Source organism: Coregonus lavaretus (genome assembly GCF_964263955.1).
Source record: "Coregonus lavaretus genome assembly, chromosome: 15".
NCBI classification, from domain to species: domain Eukaryota; kingdom Metazoa; phylum Chordata; class Actinopteri; order Salmoniformes; family Salmonidae; genus Coregonus; species Coregonus lavaretus.
In genome coordinates, this window is record NC_140002.1 from 31,750,418 (window position 1) to 31,770,791 (window position 20,374).

At 43.7% G+C, this 20,374-nt stretch overlaps 2 protein-coding genes across 2 annotated transcripts; one reads left to right on the plus strand and one right to left on the minus strand.

The window, feature by feature from the left end:
* Positions 1 to 269: 269 nt before the first annotated feature.
* LOC311143110 (transmembrane protease serine 4-like) lies at positions 270 to 5,886 on the plus strand (the record flags this gene model as incomplete). The annotated part of the gene is made up of 11 exons (XM_084178910.1): positions 270 to 408; positions 768 to 932; positions 2,867 to 2,993; positions 3,091 to 3,204; positions 3,288 to 3,331; positions 3,488 to 3,650; positions 3,769 to 3,935; positions 4,540 to 4,635; positions 5,284 to 5,426; positions 5,567 to 5,716; positions 5,875 to 5,886. The coding sequence occupies 11 exons, from the start codon at positions 270 to 272 to the stop codon at positions 5,884 to 5,886; spliced, it is 1,320 nt and encodes a 439-aa protein (XP_084035036.1).
* Positions 5,887 to 9,941: 4,055 nt separating this feature from the next.
* On the minus strand, positions 9,942 to 15,225 carry LOC311142120 (sodium channel regulatory subunit beta-4-like; the record flags this gene model as incomplete). The annotated part of the gene is made up of 5 exons (XM_084177709.1): positions 9,942 to 10,038; positions 10,235 to 10,364; positions 10,552 to 10,774; positions 11,043 to 11,206; positions 15,123 to 15,225. The coding sequence occupies 5 exons, from the start codon at positions 15,223 to 15,225 to the stop codon at positions 9,942 to 9,944; spliced, it is 717 nt and encodes a 238-aa protein (XP_084033835.1).
* Between the last annotated feature and the right edge of the window lie 5,149 nt (positions 15,226 to 20,374).

Consider the following 20,374-nt stretch of genomic DNA (forward strand, 5'->3'; position numbering starts at 1 on the left):
GCTGTTCCTACTGTTGATCTCTTTCCCCCCCTCCCTTTAGATTCACACACACACACTGCTGTTAAGAGCACCAAGGACAAGCCCACACATCTAGACCTGTCTCGAGGTGAGTTAAAACAGATTGCTGTATATTACCTGGAGTACCACATCATAATGTAGCCCTCTTCTTCTTCTTCTTCTTCTTAGTGGCAAAATAGGAGAGAAACAATATTTTTTTGCACAACTCACATCTGACTACCTTAACTGTCCTCACACTGACAGCTCTGATCATGCCTCAACGCCAGAAGAGGCAGATTACGGTGGCCCAGAGGGACCAGGGAAACCAGGGGGCTAAGAAGAAGATGACCCTGATCACTGTGTGTTGTGTACTGGTCACACTGGGGATATTGGCAGTGGGTGCTTACTTCAGTATGTCCCTCCTCCGTCTCATGTCACAACTTTAACCACAATTAAAGTCTGGAGTTTCTCTAAATCCTATTCCTGTTGTAACCTGTATCTCTTTTCCCCTTTATCCTCTCTACCCCTCTCCTCTCTACCCCTCTCCTCTCTACCCCTCTCCTCTCTACCCCTCTCCTCTCTACCCATCCTCTCTACCCCTCTCTCTCTACCCCTCTCTCTCTACCCCTCTCTCTCTACCCCTCTCTCTCTACCCCTCTCTCTCTACCCCTCTCTCTCTACCCCTCTCTCTCTACCCCTCTCCTCTCTCTCCATCCTCTCTACCCCTCTCTCTCTCTCATCCTCTCTACCCATCTCCTCTCTCTCTCCAGTCTGGTGTCTTGTCGACCGCAAGTTTTTCTTCTGCTCCCAGTCATTGAAGTTCATCCCCGTGGCGATGGTGTGTGACAGGAAAGCAGACTGTGCCGGTGGAGAGGACGAGCTCACTTGTGTGTCCAGCCAGCCAGCCAACACCACCTTCCCAGGCAAGACCACCAGTACCACCCTCCATCTTCTCCATCAGTTTTCCCTTCCCTCTATCATCCACCTCTCATCTTACCATTCCACTCTCTGATTCTTCTTTCTCTTAAAGGGGCAATCTGCAGTTGCTACATACATTTTCGGACTTAGAAATTATTGATTGTACCCATTGATTCTTGAAGAACATAAACTAAGCACGAGGCATTGATAAGTTAACTGTTGTAGGGGAGAGTGGGGTATCTGCATCACTACGTCTAGGGAAAGTATTCTTTCTAACAAAGATATATTTCAGGATGTTGTGTATCCTTAGAAAGAATCAGAATTCATGTAAACATCCGTTTTGAAAACATAGCTTGTCCAGGTAATGGGTAAGTTGAGCATAGGGACAGGGTAAGTTGAGCCGCCTTGAGGTAAGTAGGTGATGGTGCTGGTGGGTCAGTTTAATTCATGAAATGGGGCTGTGATATACAATATATCTTAAATGTATGCCTACATTCAGAAACAGATCTCTCGCTGTTCAATATCACTTACCCTTACATTTCTTGGCCAGTTGTCTGGGACAATGTTAAGAGAATTTATTAACTAACTATTTCAGTGTCTCTGTGCGTCTCCCAAAAGGTTGTAAGGCTTTTGGATCAAGAAACGGACAGAGCCTCAGTGTAATAGCCAGGTCTTTATTCAGAGAATTCTGCAACAAATGGTCGTACAATATTTTTATACGCACACGTCAGAGGAAAAATCCCACCCCTCTGTAGGCGGGCTGTATATTTCCACTATACATGGGTTTAGCTCATGTTTTCCTCTGCTATCCTGACCACCAGGTCACACACACACACACACACATAGATATACATACACATGTTCTTATCATAGGCTGCATTCCTTAATTTTCGCCTCCTCACAATATCCTGCAAGCCTTTCACTCCCCTTTCCCTGTGTGTTTTGGGAACCAGTCTATACTCTGTTGCTGGGATATAAACACATTTGGTTAATTCTCTAAGCTCTAGTCTACTAATTATTCATACATTATTAGTTTAACTGAGGGTGTGACATTTTAGTCATATCTCACTCACACATTTCTTTATCAGACAAGGACGTTGTTTCGATGTGCCAATTCGTAGGCAAGTTCTCTGCATTTGAGGCTACTAAGCCCATGAAACTGCCCACATGAAAATGTACTACAGTTTACTATAGAATACTACAGTACTTACTATAGAATTATGTTGCATACTGTAGAATACTATACTACACACTGTAGTGTCCCTCTCATGTAGTACTTACTATATAATGTTGTAGTATACTATAGTAAATACTACAGTATTAATCACAAAACTGTAGTAAATACTACAGAAATGTCTGCAAAAACACGTCACTTTTTTAAACTATAGTAAATACTACAGTATTTAATTTGCATATACCCTGTCCATTCCCTTCCCCCATATCCCAATTTGTGCCACCCATAAGTGAGAACCCTACATGCCAAGTATAGACCATATTGTGTTCCATACAGATTATAGGAAAGAGCAGAAGCTCTGCACTATCCGTTCAGACCCCAGTTCTTCCTTCCTTCCTTCCTTCCTTCCTTCCTACCTACAGGTTATGGAAAATGTGCTCTTATAGTATTCTCCAATAGGTTTCCTCAAGGAGAAACCCTCCACTTATATAAAACAAAAACACTATAGTAAATACTACAGTAATGTCAGCAAAAACACTACAGTAAATACTACAATCCGCAAAAACACTACATTAATTATTATAGTACATACTAAAGAGTATTTTACTACAGTATTTATACTATAGGTAACTGTAAATACTACAGTATACAAGTCTGCAAAAACACTAGAGGGGCGGGAACGGGTTTTATTTTTTCTGCCGATTGCCCATTTAACTCATCCATCCATCCTCCTGTCTGTCTGTGTGTGTCTCTGTGTGTGTGTGTGTGTGTGTGTAGTGCGGTTGGTGGGTGAGAGCATGGTGCTACAGGTGTTCAGGGTGGAGGCTGGGTGGAGCACCGTGTGTGCAGACGACTGGGGATTGAGCGACACCCGCAGTGCCTGTCAGCACCTGGGATACACACTGTAAGATAAGACCTCAGCAGTCTTCTTCTATTCAGTCAGATACGTAGTCTTATGTATCTCCTGTATATATCTGACTACTGTTTGTCATCTACACCAGGAACCCTAAAAGCAATAGACTGGATGTCAACAGCCTACACCCCTCACTGGGAGAGTCCTTCAGTGCAGTAAGAGCAAGAACTAAGGGTCCCCTTCACACTGCACTCATCAGCAGGTAGGTGTATATGTTCTTCTGGATGTCCTCCAACCATCTGACTGTTTAGGTGTGAGTAACTGACTATCCTCTCTGTTTCTCAGAGAAACCTGCATCTCAGGCTCAGTGATAGCTCTATCGTGCTCAGGTAAAGATTTCAAATGATCACCACCCATCTACACACTTTTGCCACTACCCCTATAGATACTTCATGGTACCCCCTGAAATAAATGGTTGGATTTTTGTAATAAGTTGGAAGCGCTTACCATTACCAAGGCTTGTCATCCCTTGCGTGTCCCTCCAGACTGTGGGGATGCGGTGGGGCAGGACCGGGTGGTGGGGGGTTCTGACACCACCATAGAGGAGTGGCCGTGGCAGGCCAGCCTGCAGAAAGACCACCAGCACGTCTGTGGAGGCTCCCTGGTCTCCCTCACCTGGCTCATCACCGCTGCACACTGCTTCAGCAGGTCAACACACACTTAACATTGTGTTTTGCTTTATCATTATTCTCTTTGCTGTCATACTATTTGTTTAATGTTGTATATGCAAAACAAACACTGACCTTTTTCTTTCACACACACCCAGTGATTGGAAGGATCTGAACCTCTGGCAAGTGGTGCTGGGTAGGACCCACCTGATGTCTACTGGGGGTATTTCTGTAGCAGCCATCATAATCAATAAAGATTACAGTTCTGACACTCACGACTATGACATCGCCATGCTGAAGCTCATCAGGCCTGTCACTACCGGAGGTACTGGACACCTCTCCAGCAGTTACTCAACCGTCCCAAAGTCCTTTACAGTAGCCTATAACCTTCATCATTGCTCAGCTTGATGGATGGGAACATGTACACACACAGGGGGTTAACTCCCCATGCTGTCCTCTAGTGTTATGAAGTTGAACTGCCAGGACTGTATTTCTTTCCCAACCAGTTTTCTTGTCCGAAACAACTGTCATTGAAAAATATAGCCTTTGGTACTAATTTCTAGTCACTGTACTATAAACCCATAATTGAGGTCCTCTGCCGTGGTTGGTTGGTTTGTTTTATGTTGTACAGTGACGTACATTTAAGCAATAAGTCCTGAGGGGGTGTGGTATATGGCCAGTATCCCACGGCTAAGGGCTGTTCTTGGATACAGCCCTTAGCCGTGGTATATTGGTTACATACCACAAACTCCCAAGGTGCCTTATTGCTATTATAAACTGGTTACCAACGTAATTAGAACAGTGAAAATAAATGTTTTGTCGTACCCTTGGTATACGGTCTGAAATACCACAGCTTTCAGTCAATCAGCATTCAGGGCTCGAACCTCCTAGTTTATAATAAAGAAAACTGATGTCTTGACTCTCTCCAGACACCCTCCGCCCAGTGTGCCTGCCACCCCACAGCCTGCCTCTGAAGGCAGGGGACCCCTTGGTGGTGACTGGCTGGGGCTTCCAGCACGAGAAAGGTGAGACTGGACAGGGCTATCTGTACAGAGCAGAAGGCAGGTCTATAAAAAAATAGCTAAATCATACAGCCAATCAATGTAAAGCCAACTTTCTTTTCCTTTTTTTTTTTTTACACTTTAGTCATTTAGCAGACTCTCTTATCCAGAGTGACTTACAGGAGGAACTCATGGTGCTCAAGGGCACATCGACAGCTTTTTCAATTAGTCGGCTCTGGGATTTGAACCAGCAACCTTTTGGTTACTGGCCCAATGCTCATAACAGCTAGGCTACCTACCGCCCTAATGTAGACCAAAGCCCCAACAATGGCAGGGCGTGTAGAAGTGCACACTTCCGTACTGTCTGGCCATTTTTATTGTGTTCTTAGTGTAAGAGGCTACCTGTTATCTCCTGGGCGGTGGTTAGCCTAGCGGTTGGGACAGTAACCGAAAGGTTGCTTGTTTGAATTCCTGAGCTGGCAAGGTTGAAAAAATCTGCCGTTTTGCCCTTGAGCAAGGCAGTTAACTGCTCCCCGGGCGCCGCTGACGTGGATGTCAATTAAGGCAGCCCCCCGCACCTCTCTGATTCAGAGGGGTTGGGTTAAATGCGGAAGACACATTTCAGTTGAATGCATTGTTGACTGACTAGGTATCCCCTTTCCTCTTTCCCAGGTAAAATCTCCTCAGTCCTGCAGAGTGCCACTGTGTATCTGATTGACAGGAAGGTGTGTTCCCGCCCCTCCATCTACGGCCCCTCAGTCACTCCCAGAATGCTATGCGCAGGGAACATGGAGGGAAAAGTGGACGCGTGCCAGGTAGAGCTCCTCCACCAATACACTAACGCCTACAAAATGGCTGCCTTTAGTTAGTTTGCTAGACTATCACACTGCCAATGCAGTCATACTTTGCATTTGTCTTCTAATGCCATTTATTTTGCTCTCTCTTTCTCTCCCAGGGTGACAGTGGGGGTCCACTGGTGTTCCTATCCAAGTGTTGGCAGCTGGTGGGAGTGGTGAGCTGGGGGGTGGGCTGTGCCCGCCCGGGGAACCCTGGGGTCTACTGCAGCGTAGCGCAGCAACTCAACTGGATCTACTCCATCATGGAGGTGGGTGTCTGGCCACTACGACAGACCTCTCTAGGACTCAAACGGAGGGAGGGCAGAGCCAGATAATATGATGGAAAACAGATTTTGATGTATTCCCACTTGTTAGAGGTGTCTTTAAAATTCCTTACCTGATATGATTTGGTTGTCCTATTTTTCAGAAGTACTCCTAAAAATCCAGTTTCTCTCCGAGGTAACTCAACTGACTGGTGTTCTCTCTCTCAATGAGCGCTGAATGGGTCTGGCAAACATTCAAAGTCATCAAAGGACAAACACATCGCACTGACTGACTGAATACTGGCCTGTGAATGTTCACATTTTTATTATTTTTCATACTCCTTTGAGAGATGTAAGTACTGTATGAGATTATTTTTTATGTATTTAAATGTTTTGTTTTAATAAATTCAATTTTTGTAAATGGTTGTCATTTGATAATGTATTGTTCAATTTTGACAGCCAACAAAAAATGACAACACACACTGTTTAATTTAAAAGTTTATTGGATTCTGGTGGCTTTTATAATAAAGTAAAATGGAGCTGATATGCATGGTGGAGAGATTACATGAGGAGGCATCATTTGAGAGGGAGTAAAGAGAAATATGACTGTACATTCACGTTAGTTGGGAGAGCAATGTGGGACCAAGGTGTCAGTAATGTCTGGGTACATTATAGATTCACAAACATTCTGTTGTCAAAAGTGCAATAATGGATGATAGAGAGGTCACTATTTCAGCAACTCTGCTACTACAACTTGGTACAACAGTGTTCTCAGAATTTCCAAACGACAAAGATTTCACTTTCATATTGCTTCATCTACCCAGTTCTTTCAGTACAGTTGTCAAAAGAATAGGGTACAGGGAAGACAGTTGGTACCTCTACAGTACTGTGTAAGGGCATTTCAACAGGACACGTGTCACTTTCACAGTTAGGCTATAAGTATGTTTGTTAAGAGGTTATACATGTAACATTTCCACCTGCAACTAGCGCCAAATATCAATTACATGCCAGCAGTAGCAAAGGAATAGAAATTCACAAGAATGAAACCTACTTTTTAGAATGCCGTGTGAAGCTGCAAATTAGTTGTGTACAACTTCCTGTATCACGATTGGTTCTCGTTTGTCAGGTTGACAACAATAGCAAAAACATTTAGCAATACAAAACGTATTCAATCAATCTTTTTTTGGATTGTGATAAGGTAAGAAGCTATACTAAGCCATTTGTAAGCAGTCTCCAACAAACCATGAAGAAATTTAATTTATGGCTAAAATCTTGTTGCTCCTTTAAATTACATACTGTATATTGCATATCTCCACAGGTTCTTACATTCAGGAACCTTTTAGAGGATTTCTCACACAGGACCCCATCCCACAGCCCCTTATGCAGAATAGAAGATGAGCCATAGCCGGACACCAGAAACACAACAATAGACAGAGGTCTCTACACACTAGACATGCGAAAAGACACCACTCTGTGCCTTCCAAACATTCACAAAGTGCCGCATAGAAACAGAAATAGGAGGCTAGCTTCCCAGAGTGAGAAGGGGAAGCCTATACATCTGTGCATTAACAGGCAAAATGAGTATTCAAATCTGAGCAGCGAGGTCTGCACTACTCTGTATGTCTCCCTTGTGGTTAAATGATTGATTAATATCATTGATTGGCCAGAAAATCTGTTCACTGGTGGTGTCACACAGGTCTGAACCAGACAGTCCCTGGTTAAAAACAATGAAAACTAGCAGTGCTCTAGACCTCAAGGACTGAATACCCCTGCACTATAAGCCTATGTTCCCTATCTACCCTGGATTAGCTCATCAGAACTCCATTTCCCATAACCTACTTTGATTACTGTTGCTCTTGTCATTTTTATTGCTCACATTATCATCACAGTAAAGAACTCAAAATGGTATATTGGAATCCTGCAATAGCTATCGTCATGTTGCTGTAATGTCTGGGCAGCGTTGTGAAAGCAGATCCCATTGGGAGAGCTGGAACAGCCTGTCCTATAGTACATGAATGTCTTCCGCTCAGTAGTCATGTTTGTGTTTGCATAGTATCACTGTTATCTTAGGAGAGTATGAATCAGCCAGGGATTCAGTTCCATAAGCTCAAAGCCGTGTCCAACCAGAGATAGTACATTTACTACTGTCTATGATCTAACCATGCCATATGTTTGTTCCCATCTAAGACAGCTGAGGTCATTCATTCAACTTTACCCTCATGTTAAATATACAACTATTTAGGTTCACTAACTCACTGCTCCACTGGTACAACACATCTCTGTGGTTTACATACACTTCTAGCACAGCCCAAAAATATACATTTCTAAGTAAAGTTCCCAAAAGACCCTCCTGTTATTGTTACAAGCCAGTGCACTTATTTGGGGGTTATGCTATGGGAACAGCAATACTGGGGCTTGTCCACATTAGAAACAACTTGAGTGATTGAGGGAGGTATATTTGTTATGTTTATACAATGACAGATGCAGCAAGGTCCTAGACAATGGACATAGACATTAAGTTCTCCCCTGAACATGCATGTTTTCCCACACACTGAAGGTATTTTGAAAACGAGACATTCAGCGTCTTAAACGTACCACTATTGGATATATGCCATTGCAGTTCAATAGCGATGGATTTCCATAGTAACTTAGGAACCCAATGAAAGGAGTACATTCCATTCCTGATCAGATGTGGGTTTCTCAGGGTTATCCCAGTTTTGTCATAATAAATGGGCTGAAAATGGGATATTAGTTGTGTGTCTATTATACACTGTCCAGTAAAGATCTGTTCCAGTCTATCACTCTACCTGCATCATAACTGCTGCCCCATGCATCTCTTTATGGTGTAGTTAATGGAGGTATCCGTAATGACTGTAGATGAGGGATATCTGTTTTCTGCACATGGTGAATTTGTGTTGAATCATGAGCCATGAATGAACCATCATAAATTCCGCTGCGCTGCAGCATATGAGTACTTATTGCAGTGTGTAAAAACATGGGTCTGAGTAAATGTGTTCAGTACAACAAAGAGAGAGCTATTTGTAAGTGGACATAGTATAGAAATGTTCAAGCCAGTAAACCCACTACCTAATAGTGTACTGTGCATAGCCTAGCCAACCATTGGATGCACACTGGATGTAGTGGGGGTTGGCATGATGTGAGCAGATTTGGAACCAGCTTCAAAGCAGAACTAAACACATTACATGTGGTTAAATCTGGGATTCCAGAAAAGAACACAAGAGAGAGTACATTTCTATTGTCAAGCATTGTGTCTCTAAATCTGCCTTGGGGTTTCACATGCTTATAAATGCATTAAGGTTATTTGTCTTAAAAGCAGCATTAGTAGAGGTTTATTCATTTTTCTAGGGGGTTGGTTTCAAGGGATTGTCTATCATTTCATTCATCAGCTTGTAGTATTATTCCTTTGCGTTTTGCTGCGTTTGGTAAATGGTTTTGCAGTATTTAGTCTTCCCTACCAGCAGAGGAAGATAGAAGCGCTAACAGGCACCAGTGTTTTATATCAAGCAAAGAAAAGGTATTATGTTCTGAACTGGATCATTTCTCACTCTTCACCACAGCAACACCCCTTTAGAGACCTTCGTTTCTAAATATGATACAATAGGCTTAATGAATTACTTTTGGAATAGCAGAGTTAATATTGTATTCTAAACAACACTAAACTAAACTTGATACGAATCAGAGGTATTATTCAATAGGACTGAAGCTGAATCTGAAGTGGCATAATGCCACTGGAGATTGAATTAAACTGTGAATAATGTCCCATATATTTTCCACAAAACATAACATTTGAATTTGTAGACAGTTTCAGTTGAACTGGGTTGGTTGGTGAAGAGAGGAGCAGGATCCAGCACAGTTTAAACAGCATTATTACATAGCATTATTCCCCATCTTAAGCATATTTTAAATTAATCATAATTGTTTTCTCTTTTTATTATCATATGAAAAACAGTCCTAGGTTTAGGTGTTTAATTTAAAAAAATAATATATCTACTTGAACGTATGGTGGCGGTTTCCTGGACACAGCCTAAGCTTATTGGACTAACAAACACTTTCAATGAAGAATCTCCATCGGACGTGCTTCTCAGTCCAAAAAACCTGCCCAAGAAACCTGCCCATGGAGTCATGTGTACATACACATGTTTATGCATATAAATATATGCATAGATATAACTGTATATTTATATATGGATGTACATACATGCAAGTACTCTCATTTCTTCTTTGGTGTTGGTGGTTTCGAAGTTCTGGATCCTGAGACATTGTTTGTTTCATCTGCTGAGGAAGATTGTACAAGGCACTCGATCTTTCTGTGGACGGGAGGAGCAGAGGAGAGAGGAGGGTTAGAAGAGACACCTGCTTTTCCACGTATTTTTATAATTGTAGCCCGACATTATTGATGCTTTACTACAGTTTGGAGGCACCAAGATGAGCTAAAGGTGTTTCTCTGTGTGGATGGCCAGTTGGCTACTCTCCGTGGTCTCGTTGCTACTCTGTCTTACTCACTTCTTCTCCTCGATTTTGAAGAGAACGAAGAGGATGAAGTTCTTCACCAGCATGAAAGTCATCAGCAGGGCGATGGCTCCGCCCACTGCAGAAGCAATTATGATGGTGAGAGTGTTGTCGACCACTCGTACTGCAGAGAAGGAGCCAGGGAGAGGAGAAGGTAGAGGCTGATCAGACAGACATTAGCTACCTACAGTGCATCGTCTACACAGCACAACACATCTAGACGTTGTTGCTTGTAGTACCCGACTACCCGCCTAGCATTTCCAAATGTATCTGCCTGGAGTAAAGCAAAGAGAATGCTAGTTAGTACTCACACTCGTCCACCACGACAAGGGTAAAGATAGCGCTGTGGTTCTTGCCCTTCTCTTTGGGGTTGCGTCCGAAACAGGTGTACTGGCCCTCGTCCTCAAAGGTGATGTTCCATAGCAGGATGGAGATGTTGTTGTGATCACTGGTGCCGATAAAATCCACCCGCTCCCGGTAGATACTTACTGGATGAGGATCCATCCCGTCTGCCGGAATCACCGACTCACAAACCTGAGAGGACCAGGCAGCCGTCAATCATCTGACACTCACAATATCTGACCACAACTCAAATCAAAACATTCACATTAGAGATATCACTTACTGATGCAGAAAACTATTGGTCTACACCACCTAAATTAGAACACTTGAAAATATGACATCCTAACAGTGACTTTGAATATCCCAGCCGTGGCCCTATCTGTGTGAGATCTGAGCTGACATGAATGACTGTAGTTGTGTGGCTGCTGTGTTTTAGTGGGCCAGGCCAGCTTTGACCCACCTTCTGCATAGTGCCATTGTCGTTGTACTGCCAGTTGAAGTAGAGGTTTTTGATGCCGATACAGCTGGCATAGGTGCAGGGTAGCAGCACAGTACTGCCGTTTAGCGCCTCCAGGAACGGGACCTTCCCTGTGGACATCTCCAGGCCCTGAGCAGACCACACACCTGGAAGGGAGGGAGGGGGGCAGAATCTATAAGGTAGTACACAATACTCCTGAGAAATCCAGAAAGGGAAAAGACAACACACACCATAGTGAGAAAGGAAAGTACACAGTCTACTCATGTGGTTTCCATATTTCAATGGATACTGTTTCCAGAATTAAATCGTTCCCGAAATATCGTCTCTTTTACTTAACAAGTGCATAACAAGCCAGCTCCTCTCTTTTACAATGGTGTCAAATGGTGCTGCACTCTGTGAAAGAGGGGAGGGAGGATAGTGAGAGAGAGAGAGAGAGAGAGAGAGAGAGAGAGAGAGAGAGAGAGAGAGAGAGAGAGAGAGAGAGAGAGAGAGAGAGAGAGAGAGAGAGAGAGAGAGAGAGAGAGAGATATGTATCTCTGGTCCATTCTCAGGTTACTATAGCTCATCCATTGACATAGAGCTTGTAAAAAAAAAAAGAAGTGATAATCCCCTACCCCCTCTACCCATATCCCTTCTTAACTGATCCTGAAAACTATCAGGCATTTGAAGACTATGTCTGACCTCAACTGAGGGTCAATACCATATCTGCTTCTGACATTTCCCCTTTGACCTTACCATAGATAGTTACTGACAGAAAGATAGGAACAGCGAAACATCTGAACAATAACCCATTTTACTACTGAAACATACACTTAAGCTTAACTATTGTATAGAGAGAATGTGCATATTACAGTAAGATAGGACAAGTATATACACTTCCATACATGCATTTGCATACACCCCCCCCCACAAACATACATGCACGCACACACACGTACAAACACTGTCTACCCAATTCACAGACTACACACACTTAGGTCTGCAGTAATGTCATGGCACAGACCCACAGACCTGACACAGTGAGAGGTAGGGGGAAGAAGAAAAAGAGAAAAAGAGGGGGAATAAAATAGGAAGCGAGAGAGAGAGAGAGAGAGAGCGAGAGAGCGAGAGAGAGAGAGAGAGAGAGAGAGAGAGAGAGAGATAGAGAGATAGATGATAGATAGATAGATAGATAGATAGATAGATAGATAGATAGATAGATAGATAGATAGATAGATAGATAGATAGATAGATAGATAGATAGATAGATAGATAGATAGATAGATAGATAGATAGATAGATAGATAGATAGATAGATAGATAGATAGATAGATAGATAGATAGATAGATAGATAGATAGATAGATAGATAGATAGATAGATAGATAGATAGATAGATAGATAGATAGATAGATAGAAAGATAGATAGAAAGATAGATAGAGGGGCTGTCAGTAAGTTGTTAAAAATGATAAACTAAAAACGATCCATTACTGTTTGTATGTGTATGCTCACACTGTTTGTGATTGATTGTACGAATATGTATGAGTTTGTATTTATACCAGGCAGATTATGTACAGTTATAAGTGTGTGTGTGTGGTATTTTATTACAGTGTTTGGGATGTTGTGAGGCCATTTAACTCAATGCAGGCTCATTAAACTCAGTAATTAGCAAATGAGTTCAGGCTCATCTCGCTCTTTAAGGGAATCTAAATAACGCAGGTCCTGCCACCTCTTTAACATAATCCAGATAATGCCGACACCAACACTTCTCAAGTGGACCTAAAGATAACGGATGGTTAGTCTGGGTACATAAACTCACTGGGACTATACAGCAATGCTGCTCACACACTTCTCCCTCTGCCCAGTCTGTCCTCTCCTCCAATTCTCTAACCAATAGTATTACCTGTCCTGTCTGCCCTTTCTGTCCCATTTTCTCTTGCTCTGTTTGTCCCTCTGCAGCCCCCATTGCTCAAAATTCCTCCCCCCTCTGTTTTTACATCACCCCTCAGCTGTGTGACATCATCAATAACCGACTCAAGGTCAGGTTAGGACAAGCCCCTCCCCCTGCAGTTTGGGACAATATATGGATGTAGTGTGGGCTGCACAGTGAGGGAGAACATATGTATGAATGCATAATTCCTTCGAAATGACTCACACACACTCTCTCTCTCTGCCCCAATGCAGCACAGTGATTCTGCAGAAACTCACACAGGGCAGATGCACCTCTCTCTCTCTCTCTCTCTCTCTCTCTTTTGTCCTTCACTCTCCATTTCCTTCACTGTTATTTGGTCCTCTCTTTTTGTCGCTCATTTTCCTTCTCTGTTACTCTGCATTGTGATTCTACTCTTGCCTCTGCATCTCTCTGTCTGTATATTTTCTCTGATGTTTGGTGACCATTTATATACTGTATAGTGGTAACTGAAGTTCAACAGGATATGGCTCAAAGGGGCTGGTTAACTTTGAGAGAGGAAAAAGAATGTAAGACACAAATACAGGTAGGAGGACATCATCCAGCGAAGACTCAGCCCCATGCCAATCCCCATTCACAGCCAAATCAGGACATCTTGGTGGTGAAAGGCACTCTGACCCTCCTAGACCCCCCTATGGATTGTGTCAGCAGCAGTCTCCATTGAGTTGCTTATCTAATGGCTTTGTTTCCAAACTGTCATTTATTTGAGGTTCTCCCGTATGATCGGCTTCTAACTGGAACAGTGATGCTCTACTTTCTAACCTACATGTGTCTCTTTCTAGAACACATCAAGCATGAAACCTCATAGACCTACCTGTACAACTATACAATCTATAGAACCAGAACATCACTATCTAACATTTTAGACCAACATTTGATTTATTCAGTAAATCCTCAAAACGATCAGCCTTCATGTCCTGCATTACCCAGCAATCGTGTGCGTATGAAATAGTTTAATTGCAACCAACGAGGCGCATAATCTGGCTAAGATGGTGAATTGGGCTTCAGGGGGGCGGAGGGAGGGGCGGGGTGTAATGCTGGACTGATCCTGCAGTCCTGTTGGCTCAGAGCGTGAGAACATCAGAGCCTGACTGAGCCTGGCTGACAGCTCCTGGTCTGTCCAGCTGTCTGTTAAAAGGAACAGGGTAATATTACCCTGATATTATTACCCTGATAATTCACATAGCAGATGCTGCTACCATGATGCCATCCCTTAAACTCAGACCAGTTCCCATTTCCCCACTGCATTATTACTCTATTAACCTGGATCTGCAGGGGACCTTCTCATCACACTGATATTGTTACCTGGAAACAACTTGACTCCGAGTTAAAAGCTAAAGAAAAATCAATATAGTAACTCCATGTTGTACAAAATATCTTCGTTTTGTGTTTACTGTAAAGGCAAAGTAAAATTATGTGTTAAATGTCTGATATCAATAAAGTCCTTTATTCCTTTTAGCCCTTTAAATTCTTATGAATACTATTGCTATGATAGACTGCTTTTGTAATAGGTAAATGTATGTATAGGTCCTGCATAATAATACTGTGGATAACATATCTAGTGACAGACCTCTGAACAGACACTAGGCCACTGCTGCAGCTTTGATCAACTCAGATTCAGGTTGTGAAACAGAGGGGTGTTACGTACACTGAGATTATAAAATCACTATTCTATATGTAATTCTGTGGTTACGTATGCCCAGTTATCCATCAAACATACTTCAGCACGCAAACTGACTGCATTTTCTAGCCACCACGCAAATAAAACTCTGATACAAAGTTTCACCAATCAATCCATACAGTGAAAAGCCAGCTGCCACAATATTGCCAACCACTCTGCAGTGAGAGAAAGGTTTTAACCGTATTGAGTCCACTCTATGGAACGACAAAATGACATCAGATGGCAAATACAGTAAATGTTTCATAGTACATGACAGGGCAGTTGGGCTTGCGGAATTGGGAACATTTCTTCAAACTTTACTTAAGAGAAAGAGAGGAGAAGAGAGGTGCAGAGAGAGAGAGAGGAGAGAGGAGGAGAGGTGTAGAGAGAGAGAGAGGGATAGGATGAAAAAGAAGCACTAGGGATATATATGACTGAGACAGAGAGGTCTTACTGAGCAGCAGAGTGATGATCAGGCTGGTCCGGGGCCAGGCGGTGTGTGAGGACAACAGACACCTGGACCTGGGCTGCTCAGCCCCACTCCCCTGGACCTCCATGGCACTCTGAACCCGTCCAAAACACCCCCTGCTGTGGGATCCAGCCCGGGGTCCGTTGGGCTGGAGTTATCCCGTCAAAACTCCTCTGGTGGTCAGGTCGATGTAACCCAGAGTCCCCCTGGTCTGGTTGTGTGTTGTGCCTGGGCGTCTGATCTGGTCCCAACCGAGGCACCACGTTCTACTGTGTTGTTAGCCAGTCCTGGTTGCAGTGCGTCTGCCTGCCAGCCCCAAAACACTCCCGTCAGAAGGACTGTCGGTTAGACAGAGGGCATGCAGGAAGAGAGGAAGAGTGAGAATGGGGAGGTATGGGGTGGGTGGGGTGTCAGGGAAGAGGGTTCAGACTTAAAAACAAACTCAAGACAAACTAAGTCAATCAGCTATAATCCTTCAGTAAGAGAGCACTCCTAAACTGAGAGAGAAAGAGGATCAGAAATAGTGAGGATTTAAGAGCGAGAGAGAGAGTGACAGAAAGAGCGAGAGAGAGAGGAGAGAGAAGAGAGAGACAGAGAGGAGAGAGCGAGAGAAACAGAAAGAGAGAGAGAGAGAGAGGAGAGAGAGACAGAAAGAGAGAGAGGAGAGGAGAGAGAGACAGAAAGAGAGAGAGGAGAGAGAGAGAGAGAGAGAGAGAGAGAGAGAGAGAGAGAGAGAGAGAGAGAGAGCGAGAGAGAGAGAGAGAGGAGAAAGAGACAGAAAGAGAGAGAGAGAGAGGAGAGACAGAAAGAGAGAGAGCGAGAGAGAGAGAGAGAGAGAGAGAGAGAAGAGAGAGAGACAGAAAGAGAGAGAGAGAGAAGAGAGATATATATAGAGAGAGAAAGAGAGAGAGTAAAGGGGATGTAAAACACTGTGTGCGCAGCATGAGACAGTACTGCACCATACCTCTTCCTGTGGCTGTGTTCCCGAGAGGCTGGACCAGCAGGCTGACTACACAGCACAGCTGAGTCAGTGAGGACGAACGCACGGCAGAGCTGAGCTGAGCTGAGCCAGGGGAGAATCACTGCGCACCGGCAGTCAGTTAGGCTGCAGTCAAGTCGATTCCACCAGCCAGCGCTTCCTCTGCAGAGAAAGGCAGGCTGCAGCCCCAGTCAGAGAGAGAAAGAGAGAGAGAACGAGAGCGAGAGAGAGAGGATGGACAGGAGGAGTGCTGCTGCAGTAGCCCCGGTGACTTATGGCTGCTGGCTCGGACGGTCCTGTCTCTTCTTCCTGGATAGCCCCAGTTTCTTCTTCCCTTTGCCTGCTAGCCTGCCCCTCTGGCTCTCTCTCAACTTTTCCCTGCTCTCTCTCTCTTGGCTCAGTGCCTTCCTGCCCCTCTCTCTTTCTCTCCCTCCTCCTCCTCCTCCTCTTCCTCCTCTTAACCTCCCTGTCTGTCTCCCTCTTTCTCCCCCTCCCCTCCCCTCTCTTGACTCAGGGTGTGAATGCAGACGCAGGCACTTTTGTCAGAGTGGAGATCAGAGAGAGCACTGCAGGTTGGAGGGGGTACTGTAATACAGACCAGGGACACGCTCACCACTACCTTGTATTTATGAACACCCTGGATGTAGAAATAGATATAACAGGATCCAACATTGATATACAGGTAACTGCCAAAATAAAGGAAACACTTGAGTAAATGAGGGATACAAAGTATATTGAAAGCAGGTGCTTCCACAGAGGTGTGGTTCCTGAGTTAATTAAGCAATTAACATCCCATCATGCTTAGGGTCATGACCAGTGCCCAGCATAGGGAGTTTCAAGGATGTGTGTGTGTGTGTGTGTGTGTGTGTGTCTCAGTCACCAAATCTCAACCCAATTGAACACTTATGGGAGATTCTGGAGTGGCACCTGAGACAGCATTTTCCACCACCATCAACAAAACACCAAATGATGGAATTTCTCATGGAAGAAGGGTGTCACATCCCTCCAATAGAGTTCCAGATACTTGTAGAATCTATGCCAAGGCGCATTGAAGCTGTTCTGGTGGCTCGTGGTGGCCCAACGCCCTTTTAAGACACTTTACAGTGTATGCTGGTGTTTCCTTTATTTTGTCAGTTACCTGTGTGACAATTCCCCAATTGCTAATAAAAAAAACGATACATTCATCAATCACTCCCTTGAGTTACACTGTAAAATGTGAACATATTTTACTCCTGTTATATCTGAAGTCTGTACCTGAATGAATGAGGGTGTGTTTACCTTCAATGTGACTTTGGGAGCGCTCCCTCTCTCTCTTCTCCAGTGGAGGCTGCTGAGGGGAGGACGGCTCATAATAATGTCTGGAACAGAACGAATGGAATGGTATCAAACACATGGAAACCATGTGTTTGATGTATTTGATACCATTCAACTCCAGCCATTACTACGAGCCCGTCCTCCCCAATTAAGGTGCCACCAACCTCCTGTGCTCTCCTCCCTCCCTCTCTCTGTACTCATCCTTCTCCTATGATAGATTGACAGAGTTTAGTTTCCTGTGACTCTGCATTTCCCTCGCCCCCTCCCCTCTCCTTCCCAGGTTTTCACATTATGATATTGATATGGTGGCGGTGGGGGTCTGGATTAGTTAATGTCCCCAGCCCTGCATGGCCAGACCAGGACTAACGACAGTGTTATATTCCCCTACATCAGGTTAATTAGCATCTATAGCCATCAGTATACCCTCTGGTAATCAAGGAGCCAGGGAATGTGTGTGAGGGACAGGATGTGTGTGTGTGTGTGTGTGTGTGTGTGAGTGCATGCCTGTGCAACGGTCCCTGTCCCTGTAAACACTCAGAAGGTCAAACCAGCGAACATAACATGATGTTCTCATAACTCTGCAGTGACACTAAGGTAATGTGGTTGGCAGTACATTAAGATATGAGATGGTGTGAACCCCCCTCAAAAAATCCTCTCATGTTGACACTCCTTACATCCTATGATAGATGTACCCAACCCATGTCAATGAGAGATGACCACCGGTGCCTGACTGACTGTAGTAGGGAGTCATATACTGTAGAAAAACTGCATTCTCGGATTCTATCCTTTTATCACTGATTAGTCAGCAACTTGTAAAGGTAGAGGGATCACTGCATTATTTTTATAAACATATTACAGAATACCATTACAGCTTTCAGACACTCCCTATTATGTGCTATTCAACTGTCAGAAAATTAAACAATAAGATTATCTATTCTAAATGATGAAAACCTGAGAATAGCCCTATATGGAATGAACCAGAGATCAATATTGAGACGTAAATAGATTATTCAAACAGTGAGAGGAGAAATTAGATGATTTAAAAAAATAAGAAAACTGGCTACCTGAGCAGGTCTACAGTTACAGTATCAGAGAAGACACACAGCTAAGGATGAGGGAGCGCTATCACCCCCTCTCTCTTTTACACACACCCTTACTCACTCTTTTCTATCTCACTCATTTGCCTCACCCCCTCTCTCGCTCATTATGTTCCCATACTTTTTGGATTGCAATGTGGAGAGAATCAGTACAAGTCTGGACCTCCCAGCACTTGTCAGGAGTCAGGAGTGGACCTACAGGATTCTACTCTTCTAGTTTAGCTGCTCAGCACAATTTGACACCTATTAGTGTCATTATTAACTAACCGGATGGGTACCTGACTGACCTGCAGAAAACTTTGAAAACTGCGACTGGACTTTCAAAAGTAGTCAGCTGCAGGTAACTGCCAGTAAAGCATGTTTCTGCTTCCATCGCAATTTAATTGCATTGTGGTCTATTATTCATAAGGAAGCTTATTTCCTGTGTTCTGAACTATTTATTTATAGTCTTTATAAGGGGGCGTGGAGAACAATTCATTAGCCGTCTGCACTTTTCTCTTTCAGATAGAATATCTTGGCCAAACTGTTTTAAATCAGATACATGAAATATGTTTTTTGCCTTTCATCTGTCAGTTAAGTACTTCTCTCTGCTTTTGGTCTAATGTTTCTGTTAAGTGTATGTTCTGAAGATCTGTTGAAAGTTTCTAATAAGTACTAGAAGTATAGTTGTTTCTGTATATGGTGTGTAGATGCAGTGTGTTGGGGGAGAGGGAGGGCAGGTAGAGGTTGTTTATGCCAGGGTTTCTCAAACTCGGTCATGGGGACCCCAAGGGTGCATTTTGGTTTTTACCCTAGCACTACACAGCTGATTCAAATAAACAAAGACAGATGATGAGTTGGTTATTTGAATCAGCTGTGTAGTGCTAGGGCAAAAACCAAAATGTGCACCCCACGGTGGGCACCAGGACCAGGAAACCCTGGTCTAAGCTAACATGCAGTGGATAGAGCAGAGAGACGGGTACCGAGGTGGTGCCGGACACATTCACTTCATCCCAGTTAAAATCATGATCAATCAATGCAATAGGAAGTAGAGTGTATTAAAGTGTCTGCGTCCATCCATCCATAGCATCAATATGGACATATGAGATTGTGTCTAGTCATCACAACCTTGGCGCTTGTAACGCCAAGGTAGTGGGTTCGATCCCCGGGACCACCCATACACAAAAATGTATGCACGCATGACTGTAAGTCGCTTTGGATAAAAGCGTCTGCTAAATGGCATATTATTATTATTATTATCACATGGCTGCATGACATTACAGCAACAGAGCTGGCACCAGGCCAGGACACATGACTGGTACATTATTGCATAGGATAGAACTACAAAATAAGTGCAAGATTATCTAGAATTCTGAAAAAATTGTTTGCGGTTGTGTGTGTGTGTGTGTGTGTGTGGGAGGTCCATATGAGAGGTGCTGTGATCAGACACACTGCTCTTCCTTCCGGGCTCTTCCACCAGAGAATAATTGCAGCAGAGTTGGGAACGCTTCCAGAACTGAGAGAAAAAAACAGAAAGAGAAGGGTGCTGCAGACCTGTGCAGGGGTCCCATAATTACACTCATCAGATATACACACACTCACAAGCACCACCTTCATCACTCATACAATATACATTCAACGCACTAATATTCACAACCATACATCCTCAAAAGACACCCTCATTCTAAAACACATACACACCCACACACCCTTGAATGAGTAGGTGTCCTCTGCCGTTGCTGCAGTACAGCTTCTGCTCCAGGGGGAAGAGATGGGTACACACTGATTTACTGCAGCGCAAGAGCACGCACACACACGTATACACACACACACACCCTCACGTATACACACACACACACCTTCATGTA